The 26783-nt window shown below is 27.0% G+C and overlaps 3 protein-coding genes across 3 annotated transcripts; all 3 read left to right on the top strand.

Moving 5' to 3' along the window:
• The first annotated feature begins 539 nt into the window (after positions 1–539).
• Positions 540–1570, top strand: LOC145961809 (uncharacterized). The gene is made up of 2 exons (XM_083082271.1): positions 540–680; positions 1167–1570. The coding sequence occupies exons 1-2, from the start codon at positions 572–574 to the stop codon at positions 1568–1570; spliced, it is 513 nt and encodes a 170-aa protein (XP_082938397.1). The 5' UTR covers positions 540–571.
• A 1645-nt stretch (positions 1571–3215) lies between these two features.
• LOC145961808 (uncharacterized) lies at positions 3216–7397 on the top strand. Its single transcript, XM_083082270.1, has 7 exons — positions 3216–3355; positions 5134–5214; positions 5263–5386; positions 5577–5741; positions 6597–6629; positions 7052–7096; positions 7191–7397. Exons 1-7 carry the CDS (start codon positions 3272–3274, stop codon positions 7379–7381), a joined length of 723 nt encoding a protein of 240 aa, XP_082938396.1. The 5' UTR covers positions 3216–3271; the 3' UTR covers positions 7382–7397.
• A 2036-nt stretch (positions 7398–9433) lies between these two features.
• On the top strand, positions 9434–25240 carry LOC145961412 (aminopeptidase N-like). The gene is made up of 12 exons (XM_083081566.1): positions 9434–9473; positions 12909–13355; positions 14679–14859; positions 16546–16684; positions 19197–19278; positions 19764–20116; positions 21893–22173; positions 22976–23166; positions 23386–23724; positions 23811–23880; positions 24004–24108; positions 25097–25240. Exons 2-12 carry the CDS (start codon positions 12946–12948, stop codon positions 25238–25240), a joined length of 2295 nt encoding a protein of 764 aa, XP_082937692.1. The 5' UTR covers positions 9434–9473; positions 12909–12945.
• The last annotated feature ends 1543 nt before the right edge of the window (positions 25241–26783 follow it).

The following is a 26783-nucleotide window of genomic DNA, read 5'->3' as shown; positions in this document are numbered from 1 at the left end:
ACTGAATAACTGATTAATAATAATGAAGACTTAAGAATGAAGAATACTTAAGAATATTCATTTGTTCGAAGTTCGCGCTTATATATCGTTTTTGGATTACCCTCTCCTAGAGTGAGGAGCCAGGGAAGTTAACGAATAGAAACTTTCATTAGATTTCCATCTCTTCCCTGCCCCCTCTTATGAGCGTTTAGAACAAATGTAACAAATCAGAATTCTATTGCATTCGTGTGCGCCAGTTATGGGAAAGAAAAGAATCGTGAAGTCCCTTGGACATAACATCCCGAGCAGAAATGAAATCAGGCATGCCCGATGTATGGCTAGGGCCTGATCGGGAAGCAATAAGGTGTGCCCTAATAAGAGATTCCCGACATGTGCCTGATCCGGTACGCAATAGAAGATATCTAACCTGCATTTCTCTTATAGGTTTTAATATTGGACCACAGATGTCTATACTATAGGATATCTGTTTGTTGGATTAACTATATAGTACCTAACCTGCAATTTGGCAAATCATCTATTGTCTAAGTGGTGACAAAGTATGTTAAATATCTAATTAATAAAGTGATTATTAATGTTTATTATGAATACAAATGAAAAAGAGCGTTTATTGACACGCATTCGCATGAGAAGGTTACGAACTGCTCGTCGTACAGTATTTTATTCAAGATTTGAATCGTACGGTAAATATATATCTAAGTGAAATATAATTTTATTTTACGATATTTTATTTAAAAATCATAAATTTAATAATAATAATATGTAATTATTGGTTAAATTATTAATAAGTTAATAAAAATAGTACATTTATTAACATCTATAGTAAAAAATTATATATATATATATATATATATTGTAATAAAAAATATAAATTACATTTCCACACAATATCTCAGTAATCATCAACGAACAGTAACATTACAACTTTAACATCAATATTAAAATTTCCAACTCAACAATGTAATTGTTATGTATAATACAACATATATTGTTGAATAAGAAATTATAATATCGATCTAATGTTATTGTTTGTTGATGTTTACTGACATTGACAATGAATATAACGAATTAAAATAAAATATATATAATACAGTAAATATATTGTTTAAAATTATATATCAAAATCATATATAAAATTGTAAGAACTAAAATAATTAACTATTATTCAGATAATAACTATCCAAATTCAAATATTTATGGAGTGGCATCAACATCCAGAGGTCATAATTTGATGGTATCTAATTTTGAATCCGACAATGGTTCATCAAGTGAACTCGGTATTAACTCAAATGAAGAACAAAATGTGAATATTATACAAAGTCATATAAGCTCTCAAAGTATCAAAGATCATGTAAATAATGCAGAATGTGAAAATAATGATTTGGAAAGCGAAAATGCTAATGAAGACAATGGAGGCATTAATGAGGGAATTGAAAACGAAAGAGAAGGAAACGAAATAAGAGAAATCGTAATAACAGATGTTAGTGATAGCGAAGACAACAACCACAATAGTGAGGAAACAAATGATAATGAAAGCGATGAAACATGGGATGAAGTAACACAGCTTCGATAATGGGCAATTCAGTCTCATATTGAACATTGTTATTTAGATTCACTGCTTTGGATTTTGAGAAGACGATTAATTCCAAATCTGCCAACAACATCCAAAACATTTTTGAGAACGACATCGGCTAATTATCAGATTAAAGAATTCAGAGCAAACGATGGCGCGATCATAAGTGAATTCGTATATTTGGAATAACTGCAGGTCTTCAAAGGTGTGTAAATAAAGAAGTACATCAAATAGATATACTCGATTTGCAAATAAATTGTGATGGCCTTCCTTTATATAAGTCCAGCGCGAAAGAATTTTGGCCGATTTTGTGTAAAGTCTACAACATTCCGGACATATACAAACCTTTTCCTGTGGCTATATTTTGCGGTAATGGAAAACCTAATAATTTAAACAATTATTTAAATGACTTCATAAGGGAAATGAACGAATTGACACGCGAAGGTATTATAATCGAAGAACGAATCTTTAGGGTACGTATTATGTGCTTTGTTTGCGACAGACCCGCACGTTCATTTCTGAAATGCATAAAAGATCATGGAGGATATAACGCATGTGAACGATGCTTAATTCCTGGACAACGATGTCAAAATCGAACTGTTTATCTCTCCGTGATCTGTGATAAACGAACCAATAAATCGTTTAGAGAGCAACAAGATCCTGAGCATCACGTCGGCATCTCTCCACTTCTTCATTTAGAACCTCCGATCAATATGATAAAACAATTTGTCCTTGATTTCATGCACCAAGGTTGCTTAGGTCTTACAAAAAAAATGATACTTGATTTTTGGTTGGAAGGAAGTCTAACTAGATTGAGTCTCCAAGTAAAAAATGTCTGTTGTCACAAAGTTTAACTGAATTACAATCACAAATACCAGTAGAGACTTTTAGCGAACAACAAGATCAATAACAGATATTTCCAGATGGAAAGCAACGGAGTACAGATTGTTTTTGCTTTATATTGGTCCTATTGTTTTATAGCAAATATTGGAAAAGAGATATTATAATCATTTTCTCCTTCTTCATGTTGCATGTAGAATCCTGAACTCAGATAACTTGTCAGAAAACTGTCTGAAATATAATTTTCAAGCAAAAGTTTATTTGAACAATTTTGTTATGCTTACAAAACAATATTATAATACACAAAGTTTAGTCTTAAATATTCATAGTCTTAGTCACCTAGCCGATGATGTCAAAAACATGAAATGTTCCTTAAGCAATTATACAGCTTTTCCATTTGAGAATCTATTAGGAAAAATGAAGAGAATGCTTCGAAGTGGGAATCGACCACTCGCACAATTCTGCCGACGGCAGCATGAATTACTTTATGCAGTGTCAAAGAAAGTGACGTTACCACAGACTGTCATGATATTAAAAACAGGCCTTTCTGAATCATGTGAACTCCTATCAAAAAGATCAAATATAAAGAAACTATATTAACATGTAAAAAACCAAATAATGTGGTATCTCTCACAAATAAAGATATAATAAAAATCCAGACAATGTATAGTATACCGCAAAATGGTAGAAAAGAGGATGTTATATTGACTGGATATAAATTAAAAATTGTGAAACCAATATTTATATACCCTCATAATTCAGGTAAACTTGATATGTGGCAGGTAGTTGAAACTAAAATCAAAACTACATGTTTACTCCAGTCCGTTACTTGTAAAATGATCTTCTTAAAAACTACGATTTATGAAAATGATGATGAAGAGAATGATGACGAAGAGAAAACAAAGACTTTTGTTGTGCCACTTCTTCATATGTGAGGTTTCGTATGTAAGTACATATTATGTGCGAATATCAAACATCAAATACAATATTAACTAGAGATTCTATAATACGGTTATACGAGAGAGAGAGAGAGAGAGAGAGAGAAATATATTGTGTACGTGAAAAATATATTATAATATTACTGTTAAAATGACGATTTACATGAAAAGACATGTGTATTGAATAGATTATTATTTATTTTCATATTTTTTTCAATAATAAGATTCAATAACTAAGTACAATGACAACGATTTGATCAGCTTAATCCTTTTTTTACTACACTCGAATACATTTGGGCAGAAAAAGCCTACGTCCGAATATATTTGGGCTTATTTTTTTCATTTATACAATATAATTATGTTTGAATATAAATTGAAAATAATAAATATATAAGATGGAAATTGATGTTCACATTACTAATTAGGTAAATACGTTTTTTAATGCATTTACTTTGATTAAATTTCTTCGTTTGCGATTGTAATTGAATTAATGATTAATTAAATAATTGCTAATTATAAAATGATTAATATGTGTTTTATAAATCGAATCAAATATTGCTCTGAAATTGTTATAAAGTAATTTATGTCTTTAAATAATTTAAAAAAGTATGGCAATAAAATTGTGTCATACTTTTATTAATTATTTTTAAAAAATTACAAGTAAGAATAAGAACGTCAGTTAAATCCGCACAGCATTTAGTGCATATCTAGAGAAGATTGTAAGAAAAGAATTAAGACGGTCTTAAATATAAGAACTTGTCTATAATTACTAATTATTATCACATAGAAAAACTTAAGCATTTAAAAAGTAAAAAACTCGACCGATTATAATTAAATATTTTTTTATAATTACATTTTGCAATTGATCAATTTATTTACTGCTTAAGTCTTACTACTTTTTCTACTGCTATTGGTCTCATCGAAGTTTTTGGCGCCATTTAGCCACTTGAGATCCAAGGAAATACGCAGTCGCGCTGAATGGCTTTTGTTTAGTAAATGTATCTTCTTGGATACCGAGTGGCTAAATGGCGCCAAAAACTTCGATGAGACCAATGGCAGTAGAAAAAGTAGTGAGACTTAAACTGTAAACAAATTGATCAATTACAATATGTAATTATAAAAAGTGTTTAATTATAATTGGTCGAGTTCTTTACTGTTACTGAAGTGAGCGCACATACACGTGTAATGCAAACATCTGACGTATAACTTCTCTTTAGTGTGTGCATCTTGTCTCTCACCAAGAACACGTTAATTGTAGCAATGAAAAAAATGATCTGGAAAGAAGAAATTCTCACAAACGGTGCATACATATATTTTTATTTTCTGTGATTCTCATTTTTTATATTTTATTGCGATTTTAACCTCTCTTGTAAAATTTTTTAACCTATGTGAATTAACCTCTAAATTGTAAAACAGAGAAGACAAACAATGCATGATACGTTTTGTAAAATATGTAAGTAAAACGTAGAACTATCGAAAAGGCCTCTTTCCAAATGCCTAGTTGCGACTCATTGTCAGTGGCAAATTGGCTGCTTGAGAAGAAAATAGATTTCTCTCTCTTCCTTCCTTTCCCTCTCTCTTTCTGGCTTTTTTTCCTCTCTTTTATCTTGTTTTATATTTTTGACAATATTTTCTCAATTTTCTCAATTTGATAATATTTTTCATTTATGATGGGTATTGCAATTATATATGTCAATATTCATTTGCATTATTATTCAGTTAATGTGATATTCGCTTTCATTCTTAATTCTAATAAAATTAATAAAAATAATATTTATTTTGTAGAATTTGGAAAAATCCAATGGAATTTACAAACTTATTGAGTTTATAGCTAAAGATAAATGCAAAGGTCGAAGTGTGGATATTGTACCATGAGAATGGATTGTTTATGATAATGCGACTGGAAACTTGAAGACAGTTTTCATGCCACCACCATATACAACTAAAACAGCAGAATTATTGTACTCTCTTGTTAAAAATAAGGCAGAGCCATCAAAGTCGTGGCCATTATATGAAATAAATATTGTAGGTGAAGCCAGTAAGTTTTTACTAAGCTTTTTCTGATATAATTGAAATTTTATGAGCAATTTATTCTGTTGATATTCAGATATAAGTCTTATTCTTAATCTAGTATCAATTTATGATACATGATAAACTGTTTGAACACATAATCATTTTTATCATGTCAATTTTATTTTTGTATTTCTTAAACATTGATGTACTTCTAGAAACTTACGAATTAGCTGTGATTAAATTAAAAGAACTGAACGTAAAGGAATATGTTTATTCCACAGAAAGTGATCACGGTGAAATCCGATCACTTTCTGACAGAAAAAAATACAAACTGAAAGCGATTAAAACTGACTATAATTTAGAAAAAAACATTATTGAATGTTCCACCTTTACATAGTGACGATGATACCTGCAGCCGGTTTAGTGATTCTAGTAAAGAGAGCGAATGTAAATATTTTAATTAATTTATTAATTATTGACTATTTATCCAATGAATAATTGTCTATTTGATTTCCTTCAGCAATTTTAAATGAAGATACAGAATCATGTGCAATGCAAAAGTGTGAAAAAACTTATAAATGTAGTGCAATAAAGACTAGTATGTATTTATTTTATTTTTTAAATCTTGTTATTGCATATTTATTTTAATAAATATTTGTTTATATTGTATTTTTCGATAAAAATTATGTAATTTTTATATATTGCAGCAATCTCAAAAAATATGGAAAAAAAATCAGGAACTTTAAACAAATGCAATAAACAAAAGTTGAAGAAAATGGAAAGTTTCAATTGTACAACTAAAGGTTAATTGTTTATTTATTACGCGATTGTTTTAACATATATTTAACCATGTTCCGATACACACTGCTATAATATTCTAAAAATCTATAGTATAATATATGTAACTGTTTTATACAACTGTTTTTACTTTAAAAGATGTTTTTGAGGATATATATGTATGTACAATATTTTTATTTTACTTCAAAGTTGCAAATAATTGCTTATATAAAAATAACGTTAATATGTAAAGTGATGTTATATTTTAATTGTTGGTTTCTAGGACATGAATACAATGATGACGATATTATCTCAAATACTAAACATAGTATTGAGAAAAATAGTTCCTTTTATCAGCTTGACGAGAGAAAACACACTATTAATGGCATGTTTTATTAATATTTATTTTATTGCGTGATTATTTTATACTTAATTTTAATTATTGCATTATATTACAGATTTAGAGCGCTTAATGGCATCCGGATTTAGAAGTATATGTACACAGTTAACACAACTAACTTTAACCATAAATGAATTGAAAAATACTTTATCTCTTGAAAAGAATATTTCTCGTCAAATTTGCACTGATATTCAATTTGTTGAAAAACATGGTATAGAATTTCCATGTAAAACGCTACCAGACTTCATGGAATTTGAAGAAAACCTAAAAAACAATACATTTCGACAAGATTTTGTAAGATGTTTTTGCTTATCTACTTATTTTGCATTTATAATATTGTATACTTAATTTTAAATGTATGTATTTATTTACTACTTATGTGTTTTTTAGCAACTAAATTTATGGAAAAATGTCGACACAAGCATGACTTTATTAAAGTCATTGACTAATATTTAAAAAAAATATATGTCGAGAGATTTAGCTATGGCGTTTACGGCTGTTAAAAAATGGAAGGAAAGCAGATTTTAAAGACAACTATTTTCTCGTCATGCGTTCAAAGTAATTATTTTTTGTAATTTATACATATCTGTATTTTATAATTTTTCAATTGTTGTGCTATAAATCGCTTTTAAATTTCCTTCGTAAATTACAGAAGTTGTTGTCGAAGAATATTCAAAATCAAATGCTCATCCGCCTATTACAGACAAGGTGTATTATTCAACATTAGGCAGCGTACTTAACAATGCCAAAGATTGGGAAGGTCATCGATTAATGCGACAAAAAAAATTAAACCAAATTCATACTTGTGATCGATATGAAGAGTCTGTTGATGATGATGATTGAATCTCCACGTAAAAGAAATCTTCAGTGAAATTTTATATTTGTTACAGTATATTATGTTTACGCTTATATGTTTTAAATGTAAGATATATTTACGTGCTAGGATAAAGCTCATTAATTTTTTACAAGACACATACAATGGCAAGTCACATTTAAGCGTTTAATTATTTTTATTTCAATTATTTGTAACACATGTTCATGCAGCTTTTCGCTCTCTTTCGTTTTTCTCATTGATCATTTTAGTATTTCCGTAATACTGGATTCGCGTCGCTGCAGAAATTTCAGCAAGATACGATTATTTTACAAATTTTTAACTGCAAATTTTAAGCGACATTGCATTATTTATATTTGCAATCTGCGCAGCAGAAATCATATCTGGAAAATGTTAGATATTATTTTCATGTTCGAAAGAAGAAAGGACAATGTTAAAAAGATGTTGATTTTGGCCCTCAAGTGAAAATATCCTGAAAAATCATATGACACTTGGCGGCCAAATCGACATCTTTTTAACATTGTCCTTTTTTGCTGCTGTTCTCTACAGAAGTAGCGACCAATTAAATATGCCATTTAAACGTTTAGTCATACATATGTGATATTATTTACGTATAATAAGTGTTAAACGGTTTAATAACATTATTATTAAAATATATTATTGAAATATTATAATCTAATCTATGATCAATAAATAAAATATTTTATCGATATAAGTCTATTGATGCCCTACCAGTACCCTATTAGAAATATAAGGTGCAGCAAGGGGCAGTCATGAGGTCCTGATAAGGAAAACCTGATCAGGCAATGTTAATTCTCGACGTCACATTTATGGTCGGGGCCCAACAAGGGCTACCTGATAAGCCCCTGATCAGGCATTAGGGCATGTTTATCAGGCCACTATTAGGGCCCTTCTAAAATTTCTACTCGGGATTAGTATTGCATTAATTGTTATTAGTACACATAAATTAATATATTAATGTGTAATCTATATGTGATTTAATAGTGGATAATAATATAGTATAGATTATAATTTTAATATAATGTAAAATAATTATGAATGTTGTATATAATAAAATATTATATGTGTAATTAATATTATAAAATACTGTACATATAATTAATATTTAAATATTTGTATATAAGTATTAACAAATTAGTGCGTTATATTAACATATGTTATTAATATTTTAAATCCTATAAAAAGCATTCTTTACGAATGTGTTTTATTAATGTACTACTAATGTTTTTAATTTAATAATAAATTATATGGCATAATTCTTGAAGCACACTGTCTTTATAATATTTTTATTCGACATTATGAAAAAACATTTCTCAATTCAAATTTAAAAATCTGTTTTGTTATAAGAAAGACACGATTATTGATTTGATCGATTTGAAGGATTTTCTTTTGTTTTATTCATATCTACCAAATAAATTTGAAAGAGTGAACAAAAACCTAAAAAATAATAGTTATTCATTTTATATTCTCTTATATACGATACTGTAATATTATACTCTAGTGTTATTAAGTTACGTTTTTTCATTAACTTGCTCCAAGACAATTTACCGATACAATCTTGTAATAATATAGTTAATAAAATTTCATTTGAATGTATATTGTAAATTATAAAAATTCTCAAATTTTTGGTAAATAAATATACTACTTTTAAATAGTATAAAAGAATTCAAATATATATATTTATAGATATTTTTATATTCTACGTAACGATGGTCTCTTTTGCTTTAGACTTTAGACCAACGCGAAATAGACGGTTCTGCCTTCTTACGGCGCTCAATCGCTAGCACGAATTTGGAGTGGGAAAAACGGCATCGTGGTTTGCTATTACATATCGTTTCTCGGTCAAAACGTCTGTTAACGACCTCAGAAATTGTGTATTTACATGACATACATATTTATTACAATATCGCGTACCCCAAGTTGTTAGTCTTTGGAAGTTTCTCGAGATATTAAGAAGTCATAACTGTGCATATATATTTTTCATGTTACAATGATAGTGGATAAAACATTATTTTATTGCAGCTGGTTATTACAACAAAACATACACTTGCATAGAATTTGTAGTATATCTCAATATACAGAGTAAGTCATTAAAAATTAAGTTTATTGCTATGTGTTTGTCTTAATTCCTTCTTTTCCATTAAATCATGATAGAGATAATGCTGTGTTTAATTTATCAGTTTGTGCTTTCTAACAAAAATATACTTTTACAGACATTTAAGATAAAAGTAGTGTCATGTTTCTAAAACTATTGTTAAGTAGCAGTTTAACAATTATCGTCGCGGCGGCTTTTTTAATCGACGATCCGATAATTAAAATATCTCAAGAAAAGTTACTCATCTACCCGAATTATATATTGCCGCAAAAATATGATATCATTATTACACACATCGAAAAAAATATTCTTGTCAGCAACTGCAGCATATATATAAAGATTTTATCTCCAACATCAAGCATAATATTGTATTCACCCGTAAAATATATCAGTATAACCGTATTTTATTATCCACAATATCATTCTATAAATAGTAATGCAAAAATGATTCCTTTTATACCGGTAAAATCTTTGTATAATAATGAGACGAACAGTGTCGAATATATATTCACGAATGATCTATCGCCGGGATATTACATCATAAAATTAGTTACTAACATAACTGAAGATACAGGCCTAAAAAACTTTTATAAAAGAGATGAACGACAATGGTAAGTAAATATAGTATATAGTAATTTCACAGGGTGTTTATCAAAAAATCCTGGCACAGCATTCTATTTATCAAAAAGTATTTTCTAAGAAAAGACATTTTTATATAAATATGTGCGTATTTGAAAAGTTTTCATTCCTAATTATGTGTCTTTTAAGATTTTAGTAACAAATTTTGCAATTTATTATTATTATCACTATTATTAAAATGAATGTAAACTGCAAATAAAAATTAATTTAATTAAAGTAGTCAGCAATAATACACATCTTATACAACATTTTATCATTAACTGTCGGACGAATTCAAATATTCCGGTAGTGTTTTGAATTGTTTCCAAAATCTAAATAAAAATACAATTCTGAAAGTTTTCATAGAACTTGTTTATATAAAATTTAAAATTTTGGCAAACATTTCATTTTTACAATGTTTACTAATATCCAACTTCAGGAAATCATTACTAATATTTAATGAAGCCTATTACCGGGGCATTATACCATAGAATTAATCTATAATATAGCTGATGACACAGATCTAAAAAACTTTTACAAAAGTTATAATAATTCTGAACAAAAACATTTTCAGACACATGTATGAATTTTTGTATGAATTTTGTGTGAACTTCTTGTATAAATCAAATTTTATAAAAAAGAAAAGGCTAAGGACCGTAGCGTAGGATGTTATTACGTAATTAAATTCAGAACATAGATCTGAGACGGGTACTTTATATATTCTTAATTAATTAATAATAAAGAAAGAAGAACATTGCCCGTCAAAAGAATAATAGAATGCAATAAAAGTTGACAGACGTACGTTTCGATCCAATGCGGATCTTTTTCAATGTCTTAATAACGGATAACATGATCAAAACGCGAACGTTACAAAGGCGCGCGCAGTACAAAATAATCAGGAGGTCAAAACAATCAAATTAAAACGGTCGACAGTCTAATGTAGCGCAGAGATAATAAAGAAATAATAACGGTCGAACAAACAAAACAACGCTTGTACAAAAAAATAAATAAAGATAAATAAAAATTATATATATATGCATGGCGATGTAATATTCAAACGAATAGCGCAACGCTCACCTCGATATCAAAATCGTCCGAGTGACACTATGAAACTAGGAGAAATATACTTCGCCTGATTAAAACAAAGGGGAAGTCCGATTTTTTTTTTCTAACGACCTTATTCTATCATATTGTATAAGCGTTTTATGTTTCTTTTCTTTTTGAAATAACGGCTAAATTCTTCCCTTTATATTATATGTTTGGCACGATAATTGATATTTGTTTGATTCTATTTTGCGCATTTCTAAATAGGCTTCCACCTCGTTATCAGTCATTCTAATTCTTTCGGCACATCTGAGCGACTTGGACGTTGGAGAGGTTGTCATATTTTATCGAACTGGGACTATAATTTATCTACTGCAACGACTCTCATCAACATGAACAAACTTTTCATAGTTCGAACTTCCCCTTTGTTTTAATCAGGCGAAGTATATTTCTCCTAGTTTCATAGTGTCACTCGGACGATTTTGATATCGAGGTGAGCGTTGCGCTATTCGTTTGAATATTACATCGCCATGCATATATATATATAATTCTTATTTATCTTTATTTATTTTTTGTACAAGCGTTGTTTTGTTTGTTCGACCGTTATTATTTCTTTATTATCTCTGCGCTACATTAGACTGTCGATCGTTTTAATTTGATTGTTTTGACCTCCAGATTATTTTGTACTGCGCGCGCCTTTGTAACGTTCGCGTTTTGATCATGTTATCCGTTATTAAGACATTGAAAAAGATCCGCATTGGATCGAAACGTACGTCTGTCAACTTTTATTGCATTGTATTACTCTTTTGACGGACAATGTTCTTCTTTCTTTATTATTAATTAATTAAGAATATATAAAGTACTCGTCTCAGATCTATGTTCTGAATTTAATTACGTAATAACATCCTACGCTACGGTCCTTAGCCTTTTCTTTTTTATAAAATTTAATTGTTATCTTACCGTTATTCTCTTTTTGTTTTTGTATAAAGTTTATATAAATTTTATATAAATTTTTTTATCCATATACTTCATAGAAGTCACTAACAAAATTTGATTAGATCACGGACACTTTCTCAATTTTCACACACATAAACACTTTATATATAAAATTAAATATATAAGCTATACTTATGCTGTTTCATGTATTTAAACATGCACATACACGCATACATAGTACTATTTAGGAATTATTTTCTCTATAATATGCGAATAACTAAAAACATATATATTCACTTAATAATAAATTATCACTAAAATATGCAGTTTCTTTAACATGTGTAAAATTATGTATGCAATGGTAAGGTAATATGTCAATGTCAATAATCATAATATATCAATTAAAATCAATTTAAAAAAATTATTATTCTAATATTGTATAATATTAAAATTTATTTTAATTTTATTGAACGAAATTTTTTTTAATTTTAATTTTATTGAAATTTATAATTTTGATACAAAAATATTAACTTTTAAATATTAACTATTTATTTTCTACCTGTATATACTCAAGTAAACATTTCATCACCATTACGTTTTACTAATGTCACAATATTATCAAAATCATTATTAGATTACATAATGTTATACAAGATAAGATATAGAGTAAAGGAATAAGAAGAACTCTATGCCATAATTTTCTATATATATTATTCTTATATATAAACTGCATCCGCGTATATCTTCTTTTTATTCAATTTTTAATATTTCTATGTAATTGTCGAAAACTTATTATTATTAATTCATATTTCTAAATGTGATAGGTTGGCAACATATGTTGATACTATTGGAATCCAACACATGATTCCACGTTTGACCGAATCTTTACACATCTCGCCCGTCTATAATATTATTATAAATCGTCATAAAAATTATACAGTTTTATCAAATATACCGAGACGAACAGTAGAAATGAATAATAAAAACATGACGATGACACATTTTAATACATTTGTAAGGCCTAATTATTTTGTATTTGTGGATAACCGGGCTAATTTATCTCTCATACCTGGTCGAAGTCAAAGTAAGGTCAGAGTTGATATGTGGTGTAGAATGCACTGCGCATTTGCACACGAAATTGTTCAAAATATAACTCTATACTTGTTTGGTAAGTGGAAACGCCTGAATAAAACTTGGCAAATAAATCATATTGCAATTCCGGATTTTCCGGAAAACGAAAGCATCATAAATCTGGGCCTTGCTATTTATAGGTAATTATATAATTAAAAAATATTAATATATTTCGAAAGATGAAAAAAGGAAAATAATTCTCGGTATCTAAAATTATTTACATATCTTTTGTCTATTTTAAAAATATTATTTAAATATATTTTAAAAAATAAGTAAAATTGCATAAGACAATGAGAGAAACATACCTAAATGTTTATTATATCTTTAATCTGTATCAACTTATATGGAAAATAATATTAAAATATTACACACACACACACACACACACACACACACACACACACACACACACAGGGTGTACCAAAAGTCTGGAAATGGTCGAATATTTCATAAACTATGCATTTCAGAAAGAAATGTTTTAAACAAAAGTTGTATGGTTTTAAGGGGCCCATAAGACGGTGTCATTGGTTTTACCTTGAAAAGTCGTTTGAAGGTCACGTGAAGGTCACCTTCAACTTTTTAAACGGGATACCCTATATACTTTTTCATACTCTTGCAGCTTGCCTCAAGAGCTTTCCAAAACACTATAATTAAACATTTTTTCATTAAATACTTTTCGAGTTATGAGGCTTGAAATAATTTCTTAATTTTACATAAACCGTAAAATATCTTGTAAAATTTTTATTTTTGATTATCTTACCTTAATACTTTAATGCAAATAATGAGAGGAATCAATTGGTGTAAAGAAAACACATAATTGTTTCGAAAAAAAAAATGTAATTTGCAATTAACAATTACATTTTTCGAAACAATTATGTGTTTTCTTTACACCAATTGATTCCTCTCATTATTTTGTACATAAAAGTATTAAGGTAAGATAATCGAAAAATGAATATTTTACAAGATATTTTACGGTTTATGTAAAATTAAGAAATGATTTCAAGCCTCATAACTTGGAAAGTACTTAATGAAAACTAACTTAATTGTAGTGTTTTGAAAAGCTCTCGAGATCATCTAAAAGAATATGCAAAAGCATATAGGATGTCCCATTTAAAAAGTTGGAGGTGACCTTCACGTGACCTTCAGGTGACTCTTCAAGGTCAAGCTAATGACACCATCTTATGTCCCCCTTAAAACCATACAACTTTTGTCTGAAACATTTTTTCGTATCTTTTAGACTTTATGAGATATTTCGATGTCTCAAGATAAAAAACTCACCCTGTATATATAAAGTAAATATCGTATTATTTCGTGATGAGTCATTCATACGCGCAGACATTATAAAACATTAATATATAATTAATATATTAATTTATAGAATTATTTAATTATATTAAATTCGCAAGCACAAAATATTTTCAACAGTAATAAGCTTTCTATAAAACATTTTTTTAAATTTTTAGAGAAGCAGATGTTACCTACATTGAGAATGTCGATTCTGTTGCGAGAAAAATTAAAGTTGCTCACTTCATAGCCTACAAAGTAGTACAGGAATGTCTTTATTATGAAAATCCACTTTGGTCGTTATCCTCTTCGTTAAATGAGGCTATTGTCGCATTTCTTGAATTATATGTCACCGATAAGGTAATTGATTTAATCATTCTTTAACGCAAAACTAACTCACTTGCAAACAATATGATAGATATACATACACATCTATTATATTGTTTGCATAGATATACAGGGTGTAACTGAAAAAGCGCTCACGGAGCAAATAGCGTTTTTCCTGATTAAAAATCGAGTCGAAAAGTCCTGAAACATTTTTTTCTATAATATTTAATAAAGCGGTAATTATTGAGTAAAGTTGCGCCAATAAGCACCGACCTTTAGTCTCCTTGTCGAAATTTTTTTTAAGAAAACACTTTTGACGGAAGAAATATGATTTTTAATGCAAATTAAAGTTTTTCACATTATTACAACGCATAAGAATATTGCACGATAGCGGCATAAGATAGCGCCGAAACGGCGGAGCGCTCACGCACACTACCAAGCGCGCGGCTCACTGACGTACGCTCGTCTAAAAGTCGGTGCTTATTGGCGCAAGTTTACTCAATAATTACCGCTTTATTAAGAATTATAGAAAAATATGGTTCAGGATTTTTCGACTCGATTTTTAATTAGGAATAACGCTATTTGCTCCGTGGGCACTTTTTCAGTTACACCCTGTATATACATATCTATTATATTGTTTGCAAGTGAGCAAGGTTGGAGTTAAACATAAAGATATATGTATATACATATATAATGTAAAAGCTCTTTATAATTTTAGCTTTATCAGAGCGTATAAATTTTTTGTGTGAATTAGAATATTACGCGAAGATTCTATATTTATAAAGAAAAATGATAATTTTAAAAAAAATGCTATATTTATCAAGTAACAAACGTAGATAAAATATTCTTATATTTTTGTGTTTCTTTTATTTGTCAAAGTCACTATTATATTACATTTGTTCGACATCTTTATTATATGAAACAGTGCTGGGATTTACTTGGAACTTTCGGCCAGATTTCTTAGCTTACGTCTACTGTTCCCCTCTTACTGCTCGCGCTGCTCGTAACCAAGGAGCGCTCAGGAACGTGCGCGTCACAAATGTAATGTGGCAATCTGTCTATCTAAGTTCTCTTTATTGTAATTACGTTTCAAAACACAAATATTTTAAATTGTTACAGAACATATACGTAATTAATAATAGAATGATTATTTTTATTATTAATAAACAATAGAGAACTTAGATAGATTGCCACATTACATTTGTGATGCGCACGTTCCTGAGCGCTCCTTAGTTACGAGCGGCGCGAGCGGTAAGAGGGGAACAGTAGGCGTAAGCTAAAAAATTTAGCCGAAAGTTGCAAGTAAATCCCAGTACTGATATAAAATAAAAGAGAAATTATCATTCAGAGATTGCATAAATTATATATAAAGTTATTATAAAATTAAGCATATGTATGCATATGGAAATTGTGTAATAACATAATTTTGCTATATGATATATTATAAACAATTTTAGAAATATTTAATTTAAAAGTTATATCGTGTAACCATTTTTGTTATCATTATTAATATTATTTTTGAATTATTTATATATATAAAGAAAGAGAGAAAGTATAAGTAACAAACTTTTTTACATATACGTAGAAAGTAGCGGCCCTAGTACATATTGCTACTGTGTGTTAAATCTAATATTAACAAAATACATTAAAATCTAATATTACAAAATAAATACATTACAATCTAATATTAACAAAATACATTAAAATTATTTTCTATAGGTTCTCCCAAATAATCGAGTAATAGATTTGTTTGTCGTACAATTTGAACAAGAATTCCATCATCTTGATACTGAATATAATACATCACTTTATAATACATCATTCAACAGTGCTGTCGAAAATCCCCTTTACATTAAAGGTATGATAATATAATTAAAAATTGGTTGTGCATAAATTTTTGAATAGGAATGCTGAAAAAGTTAGGCAAAATAACAGACAAAAAATTTAATTTTATATATAATAATTTCGTCATATATATACATATACAGGGTGTTCTATTTTAACTTTGCCATCGAAATATCTCGTAAAGTCTAAAAGATACGAAAAAATGTTTCAAACAAAAGTTATATGGTTTCGAGGGGGACATCTGATGGTGACTTTGACTTTGACCTAGAGGTCGATTTAGTGGTCATTTGAAGGTCAACTTAATTTTTTTAAATGGAACCCCCTATTTTTTATTATTCATATTCTTGTAGCTCATCTCGAGAGCTTTCCAAAACATTATAATTAAGTTAGTTTTTATGAAGTACTTTCCGAGTTATGAGGCTTGAAATCATTTCTTAAGCCTACACACTCATCGTTCCTCCCCTCTCCAATCACCGCTTCGCCGCGCGCCGCCATTATGTTACAATGAGACCGCCTTCGCCGCTGCATACTTCTAGCCACGCGCATTGGCCGATCTTCTTTAATTAATTTTTCGTTAATTATTGTGAATATTGCAAAATAGTATAGGATCTTCCTTTTTAATTCGAGCTAATCTACCTTCACATTTCAGGACTGCGAAAAATTTCCAGACACACTGTATACTGGACTATTTGAATGTAGGCGTCAACATCATGTTAAGGTCAACTTAGTTATTTTTAATGAGACTATCTTAATTTGTCTACATAAAACTATTCCTTATAATATTCCACATAAAGAGCTATAAGGATAATATATCTAAAAATTAAGTAGTTTATAAGATATTTTATACTTTAAATTGTCAAAATTTTACATAAGTATCTCGTAAAATATTTATTTTTCGATTATCTTACATCAATATTTAAATCAATCAATGGGGAGAATAATGAGAGGAATTAATTAAAATTAATGAAGGAAACACATAATTGTTTCTTAAAAAAAATATCTAGCTGTAGCTGTATGTTGCAAATTTGTCACATTATTCTGTGCATAAAGATATTGAGGTAAGATAATTGAAAAATAAATATTTCATGAGATATTTTATAATTTAGATAAAATTGTCAACATATGAAGTATAAAATATCTCGTAAACCATTCAATTTTTGGCTCTTACTCTTATAACCTTTACATGGAATATTGTGAGGAATCATTTTATATAGACAAATTAGGATAGCGCCTCATAAAAAACTAAATTGACTTACACATGACTTTGACATCTACATCCAAGATTCAACTAATATTCTCTAATATAATCCTCTTTCCCGCTTTAAACCCTACAACTTTGATTGGAAACATTATTTTCCAAAAGCCATATTTTCGAGTTATTACAGTATGAATGTTAGAGTGGGACACCTTGTATATAATTATATAGCAGATATATTTAACTACATATGTACACACACACACACACACACACACACACACACACACATATATATATATATATATATATACAGGGTGTCCCACAACTCGCAATTGAAATTTTAATAACATATTCCTGAGTAAAAACTGAGACGAAAATTCTAATGCAAAAATGTTGAGGCTACAATAGTTTTTGAGTTATAAACGATCAAAGCTTGCCAATGATATCGTGTAGAATTCGCGCCCTTAGGTTCGTAACTATATTTACATGTGTACCGACCTGTCATTTGTTATTGATTTTTTCATGTTGTCATCATTGTCATTAGATGATATTGATTTTTACTGCAGCTGATTTCATTTTTTATTTCAGTTTTTTATTATGTACATCATACATTATGGTGATTAATTAATATTAACAAATTACAAATAATATACAGAAAACATTTAATTCTTTTTTGAATAAAAATTTAAATAATTGTTCAGCTATTACATTTAAACAGAATTATACAATCTAACGTTTTAACATATTTGAAAAATGAGATACATTTCTTTTTAATCAAAGAAATATTTGTAGAAATTATTCTATTATTATTATAAAGTAAAATAAAAAAATAAAATCAGCTGTGCAGTAAAAATCAATATCACATGAAAAAATCAATTACAGATCAGTACACATGTAAATGTAGTTACGGATCTAAGCGCGTGAATTCTACACGATATCATTGACAAACTTTAATCGCTTATACCTCAAAAACTATTGTAGCCTCAATCTTGTTGTGTCTCAGAATTTTCGTCTCTGTCTTTGCTCAGGAATATGTTATTAAAATTTCAATTGCGAATTGTGAACACCCTGTATATATACATATAATTAATAATAATTTATTACATATATATACACGTAGTGTACATATATATAGAGTTTATTTTATTTACCAAATTAGATATGTTTAAAAATAAACATTATAATAAAATAATTTTAAATACTATATATTTAATATTTACATGTTAATCTTTCTTTCTCAATATATTTAAATATATATATAATTATAATTATTATTAATTTATAAGTATTATTATCTTATATTCTGATATAAATTATGTAAATGTAGGATCCCGTGTATTTCGTTCGTTACAACAAACGGTTACTGAACAAATATTTTGGGAGAGTATCCGCAAATATGTAAGAGATAAGTAAGTAATATACTGTACTACTATAATTATTCTACTACAGAAAACTAAATATGATGAATGATTGATTATATATCATAAAAGTCTTTTATATTTATTTTTATTTCAACTTACATCGAATTTTTCATACTTTATTATTAACCATACACAATTTCCTTTATCTTCAATGTCATTAAATATTCAAGATAAAAATTTTCAATTTACACATACACTTATCTTTTAAAAATAATTAAGTTAGGCTATTCCTAGTTAAATTATAGTTAAAAACTGTAGCATATCAAATATTTATGGAAACTATAAGTCATATGATTAATTACATAATTATTTATATAACTAATTCAACTAAATAAAAAATATAATTAACGTAGCAATTTTATATATTGTGTTAATATTGTGTTAATTTTATATGTTTTTATAATATTTATATGTTGCTCATAATACTTTTTGACACTTTGACAATAAATTTTGCACAAATTTTGTAACTTTAGCAAACCTGTTGACTATTTTGCTGAAATGGAGAATCCTTCTACACAAAAATCTGCAAACAATTTATATCTTATATGGCTGATAATTAAATCTTGGACAGTAATATTATCACAAAAATATTATCCTGTATTGAAAATAACACGAGAATATAGTTCTTCTGTAGAACGGGTACAGGTATCAACGCACAATTTAAATAATTTAAATAAGTTGGTGAATTATGACGTACCTATAACGTGTACTACACAGACGCATATTGGTAATTCATATAAAATTTCATTGAACGATGTTCTACGATTGGGAATACCTCTTGGTTTTGAAGAGGATGGCTGGGTACTATTTGACATAAAACAAACTGGTAAATATGTAACAAATTTATCACACTTTATAATGTTTATAATATAATGAAAATTTTATATTATTTTAATTATATACAAGCTCCTAAATTATCTAAACGTTTTCACTTGTTATATATTCAAAATGATTGACTGTAGAATATAATGATAATTATTCTGTTACTCTCTAAAAGTGAATCAGTGTACTATTACTGAAAAACAGAAAATAATCACTGATATTATAGCAGTTATAAATACAGCACTGTAAATCACTAATATAGCACTGTAAATCACTAACATTTCACTGAAAGAATTAGTAATATTAACTGTCTGAATCAGTATCAGTAATATTTTATTTATATTTATTATATTAAAAATTTTATTTTATTTATATTATATGCATGTTGAGAACTTGTTGTCTTAAATATAATAGATAATGAATGGATCATTTTCGTTTATTCGCCGGACATTTATTTGTGTCCGACTTATAAAATCGATTTAATATCTGAAGTTCCTCTGTTCAGATTGTATCAGAAATTAAATCGAAGTAATATTTTTAATTTTATCTGTCGTCTTTTGCAAACTTTACTTCTCACGACTAAAACTTAAATACGAAAGGGATAGCGCATCGTAGCGATAAACGAACAAACTAGCGATTACTAGTTTTACAATGAAATTTACTTCCACTGACCATAATCAGTGAGATATAAGATGAAGTAACAAAAAATAAACGTTTTCACTGAAGAGGGGCGGGGGGGAGGGGGTTAGTAAAATACTCATTGATTCTCTTGTCAATGAAATCTTATTTTACTGTTTAAATTAGTGATATTTTCATTGATTCACTTTTAGAGAGTACATTATCATTTGCAAGAAAGATAAATATCTTTCTGTATAATATTACTTTCTTTTTGTATAATATTAAATAATAAAGTTATTTATTCTTACAAATGTATAGTAAATTTAATAATATATCTTTTGTGTTAAATTTAAATAAGTAATTTCAGAATTTCATTAAATTTTTGAGTCTACAATGCATTTAAGTCTTCAATAAAATTGTGTTTGTTTTGATATTGTATATTATTAGGCATGGATATTTTAATTAAAGTTTAACTACAGCAAAAACTTTCCTTTCATTTTGCTTAAATAGTTTTCTTAAATGCATAATGTAATTCTTTAAAGTAAGATATAATTGATATAGATGCATGTATATATAAAAATAAGAATTTTTTTATCTAATTAATAAATTTATTATTTGATAATTTAGTCAACTTATTTACCATGTAAAATAAACTATTGCAGATCAATTTTATTATCAATTTTATTACTTTGGCCATACATACATTTTGTATTATATAGCATTATTAAATAGCATTTTGTATGTGCATGTGTGTGTAAATTTTAAGCTACATAATTTTAAACCATTTATAACCTACCGTTTAACACAACATGTAATTAATGATTATAGAAAAACTTTTTTATGTTAGTTTCAGATTATGTTTTTATATGAATATATAGATAATAACAAATAATGTTATGTAATATAATGCAAATTGATCATTATTTATATAATTAAAAAAATTGGTTTAAATTTATATAAAATTTCTTGTACAATTATTATATATACTCAATTTTAGTGCAAAGTAATTTCATATATATAATATTTTACAATCTGGTTTTCCTATTTATTTACAATTTTTGATACACTTTTTTATCTGCGTTAATGTATAAAAACAGATACTTATATTGATAAATCTATCTGAAAGAATTATAATCGTTATATATTCATTTGTTACCGATAGGATATTATCGAATCAATTACGATATCGAAAACTGGCGAAGAATTACAAGTTATCTAAATTCTGAAAATTATATGAAAATACATGTTCTGAATCGTGCCCAAATTATCGATGACGCTTTCCACTTAATGATAACAAACCAACTTAATTCCATTGTATTCTGGAATATTACAAAATATCTATCACGAGAAACAGACTACGTGGCATGGTATCCCATGTTCAAAGCCTTGGAATATCTGTCCAATATCTTTCTATTTCAGGAAAATGTATATTTTAATATCAAGGTAATAACAAATATTATAAACAATATCAACAGTGATGTATTAAATATATTAAAACGCTTTAAACATATTACTTATTACACATATTAATATTATGTGCATTTATAACAATAATTATTAAGTACTTTCCGAAAAGATACATACAATAAAATACATGTAGCTAAAAAATTTGATTACGATTTTTAAACATATTTTGGATGAATGATAAGTATCTATTTAATATTCGAATAGAGTATATACTAATAAAAAGTTGGAGAGGAAAATGGAGAAAAATAATGGAAAAAATTGTTACCATTTTTAATCACAGCATGATATTCATAATGACGATTTAAATATCATTAATTTTTAGATAGAAAATTAGTAGGAAACATATATGTACATTAGTTATCTGTGTGTTTAATACACACACAAACAGTTAAAAAGTTATTAAATTATACATGTATGTCTATATGTCTACAAAATATGCATTTTTGTATGTATATTTTGATATGGACATGTGTGCATGTGTTAAGCATGTGTGAATGTGCACGTAAGAAGAATTCAAATTTGTGTAAATACGTATACAATATAAGTATAGCTATATAATAGATATCTTTATAAAAAGAAATTTAGAGTTGTTTACCAAGACAAAACGTTCTTAATATATAAAACCATGTAAAATATATTTGCGCAAGATATCTTTCGGTATGGCAATATATAATGCAAGAATCGAAAAATATAAGATTTATATCAAGTAACAATATAAATACATATAAATATATATATATATATATATATATATATATATATATATTTATATATTTAGGGGAAAATGCTAGACTTACTAAACTATTTGCTTGATAAACTTAAATACGATGAAGTTTCTAATGAACACGATCTTACAAAGAATTTAAGAATGGAGGCTGCGAAATGGGCATGTAATCTTGATGGTCGCATATGCATAGAAAATGCCCGACATATTTTAAATCGACATCTCGCAGATCCCGAAAATAACACGTAATTTTTCTTATATATTCTCGGTTATTTTAATTTGATTGTTTTGTAGATACATGTGCAATGTTTATTACATTATTTATATATCAAAATTATATATCAAAATTTAAATTTATTATGTTATGTTATGCAATTATAATTTGTTAAATTATTTAATCAAAATATAAGATTAATATGTGCAAAACTTTTATATTAGAATTTGTTTTTTGTTAAATCTCGTAGGCTTTTGCCATGGTGGAAAGAATGGACATACTGTCAAGGTTTAAAAGTATTGTACTATTCTCTTAGCGATGAAGATTCTCCTTGGTGGGGAGTATATCGTCTGGGAAAAGAAAAATTTAAACCTAAACTTTTAAAATTTCTCTCTTGCCCTGAGAATTCACAATTTATTAAAGACTATCTAAATCTAATAAAAAATGATAGTACAACATCGATTATGTTTTTAAAAGATTTTTCCGATAAAGATTATATTAATTATTTTCTTTTTACAATTGCGAAGCATGCAAGGGATCCTGTAATACTCAATTTCATATTACATAATCTTGAGCATATAAAACCTAAGTAACACAGTTTTCTCTCCGTAAATATGTATCTATCATTCAACAATTTATTTGTGTATCAATACATTTACTGTTTTACTGTTACAGACAAGTCAGCAAGTATACAACGTTTATTATTATTATTAATCATGTGTATTCCACAAATCAACTCGAAAAGGTAAAAATTGCATGTGCTTATGTACATATATATATATATATATATATATGTGTGTGTAAAATAAATAACCATGATACGACATCAAATATTGCTATTTAATATCATCAAAATAATCTGCTTTAGATAAACGACTTCCTAACAGATAAATTTCTTAATGTAACGCAAGTTGAATTAAATGAATGTAAGAAGTTATGGTTTTTTGTGAAAGAAAGTAATATGAAAGTAAAGGTAAATTTTATGAATATCATTATTCTAATATTTCATTTATTAATCATTGATTTTTTTTCATGAAGAATATATTAATGTCACAGTATCACAAAGTAACAAGCAAAAATTAATGTTATTTAATTTTTTTTATAAAATAAGCATATTTTTATTTCTAATTTCCGATAATATATTATTTTGGAAATATGTATTTTTAATGAATGAGAAAGTGGGAGAGAGTGAGCGAGCAAGCGAAAGTAAAAGAGAAAGATAATTTCTTTACTTCGAAATTTTAGTGAAAATCGATTTATATAAATTTTAAAAAGAGAATTTACAAGCTTCAGATTTAAATATTAGTTAGTCTAGATGTTCAGCTCTTAGTTAAATAAATTTAAATGTTTTTCAATATAATTGGGAAAGTATTACGTAATGTGATTCGCATACTTTAATATTACACGAGTCATTTGTTTACTAAAATAAAAATTTAATGAAGATAAATAAGTTAAGAAGAATTAATGCACTTGCTACATATAACAATTATAATATTAAAATATTATAATGATATTATCTCTGTGACAGCTGCAGTTTATATAAATTTCTAATTTCATTTTTAAAATCTCTAATTCTAAATTTTGATTTTGATTTGTCGAAGGTTGTAAAGTATTATTTATAAGCATTCCTTGCAAACAAAAGAGTTGTTAAGTAAAATATAGTGCAACACTATATGTATAATATAATAGAACACATAGTACAATAGAAGAATGATTTTATTCTCATTTCAGCAAACTTGTAATTTTCATAATCCATAATTATTATTTATTCCTCATATATTTAAGATTATTATTATTATTGCATGTATTATATATATGTATTAAATATATTAATATTATACATATATATATATATATATATATATATATATACACATACACGAGATAATATTTAATATAATATTTATTAATAATTATTGGCTATTCACACTAATACTTAATACCGATATAATCTGTTTTAGACAAGCAAATTAACAGAATTAGCAGAAAATTTCAGATGTATGCAGCAATATATTTCAAATATTGACAGCAAGATACAAATGCGCTTTTCCGAAATCAAAAGTCAACAGAATTACTTTCAAAATTTTGTCAAATATCAACAATAACCGTTTAATAATACTAACAATTGTGACGCGAATACATCTATATATCTTTGTTACAAATAGCTCTTTATAATGTTTATAGTTTTTGATTTATTATTTATGCTTATGTGCGTTAATAATATATAATTAAATGCACGTGCATTTACAAGGATTCATTTCAGCCTGCAATTCACTGATGTTTTTATTTCCTTATTAACATGAAGTAAAGCAAAATGTAAATTATATTCATAATAATATTATATATATAATTATAATTAAATTATGTTATATTATAATTAAATATATAATTAAATTAAATGTAAATTATGTTCTTAATTATAATATATAAATAATTATTATTAAATTATGTTATATTATATGAATAGTTTTAATTGTATTAAATGAGAAAGTATCTGCAATGTATTTAACATTATATTATTAATGTACTAAAAATGTATTATCTAATTTAAATTGTATTCTGATTTATTTTTTAAATTGTATTTGATTTGTTCTATATTTGTAACTTTATATGGTAATATTTATTAATTATATTATCTTGAATCAAATTTTTATTATAGGTATAATATAGATATAATAATGCATATTAATATTTAAATAACATCTAAAATTAAAAATTTATAAAACATATTACAATTCTTTAATATTTATAAATATAATAATAACTTTATATATACATATATACATATATATATATATATATATATATATATATATAATAAATTGTTGTTATAAATTTAATATGTATTATTAATATTTTAAATATATATTATTAATTGTTTGAAACACATGATCTTTCTAAATTTTATATAATTTTTTATTTTTATAATAAACCACATGGCACAATTTTCTCATACATCTACATGTCTATTTCTCTATACTTCTTACATATTTAAAGAAATGTAACATACACCCGCGCGCATTCGTGCAAATATTTACACACGCACGCACTAATGCACACAAATTAATTTACACCTACTATATAAGCAAATAGCGACATTTTTAATTAAAAAATAAATTATATAATCATGAACCACTTTCTTCCATAATTTATGACAATATTAATTATAGCGATAAAAATTATCAAATTTAATTCACTTGATGTCATATAAAAGTCACAGCTTTCTATTAGAGTGATATACGATATGTACATATATTCGTGAACCGCTAGTAATGTATGTGGTTATATAGTATCCGATTTCAATCTGAGTTCAAATTACGGATGTTTGTTTAAACAACGGCGTTAATTATAAATTTATTTAATAAGTTTCTGTTTTCTGAAGCATCATAAAATATGAATAATTTACGATATTTAAATTATTTATCAAAGAATATTATGTGTTTGTTTAGTTCTCCTCGGTTTAAGTTTAGTTCTATGTCATATATCATATAGTAGTGTCATTTATATGGTAGTATTGAACTTACAAGGAAAGGCACGGAAGTAGTTAGCACTAGGAGAGTTCTAACGAAGGGATCTCAGGGGGGTGAGGGGCGAGGGGATCTCAGCGGCGCGGGGGAATGACGTCACGCAGGATGGAGGGGGGATGAC

The sequence above is a fragment of the Camponotus vicinus genome, unplaced genomic scaffold, assembly GCF_025532165.1.
Source record: "Camponotus vicinus isolate PSW18456_S1 unplaced genomic scaffold, iyCamVici1.0 SCAF_11, whole genome shotgun sequence".
In the NCBI taxonomy this organism is placed as follows: Eukaryota; Metazoa; Arthropoda; class Insecta; order Hymenoptera; family Formicidae; genus Camponotus; species Camponotus vicinus.
Note: the sequence above shows the minus strand (reverse complement) of the source record. Positions and strands in the feature narration are given on the sequence as shown.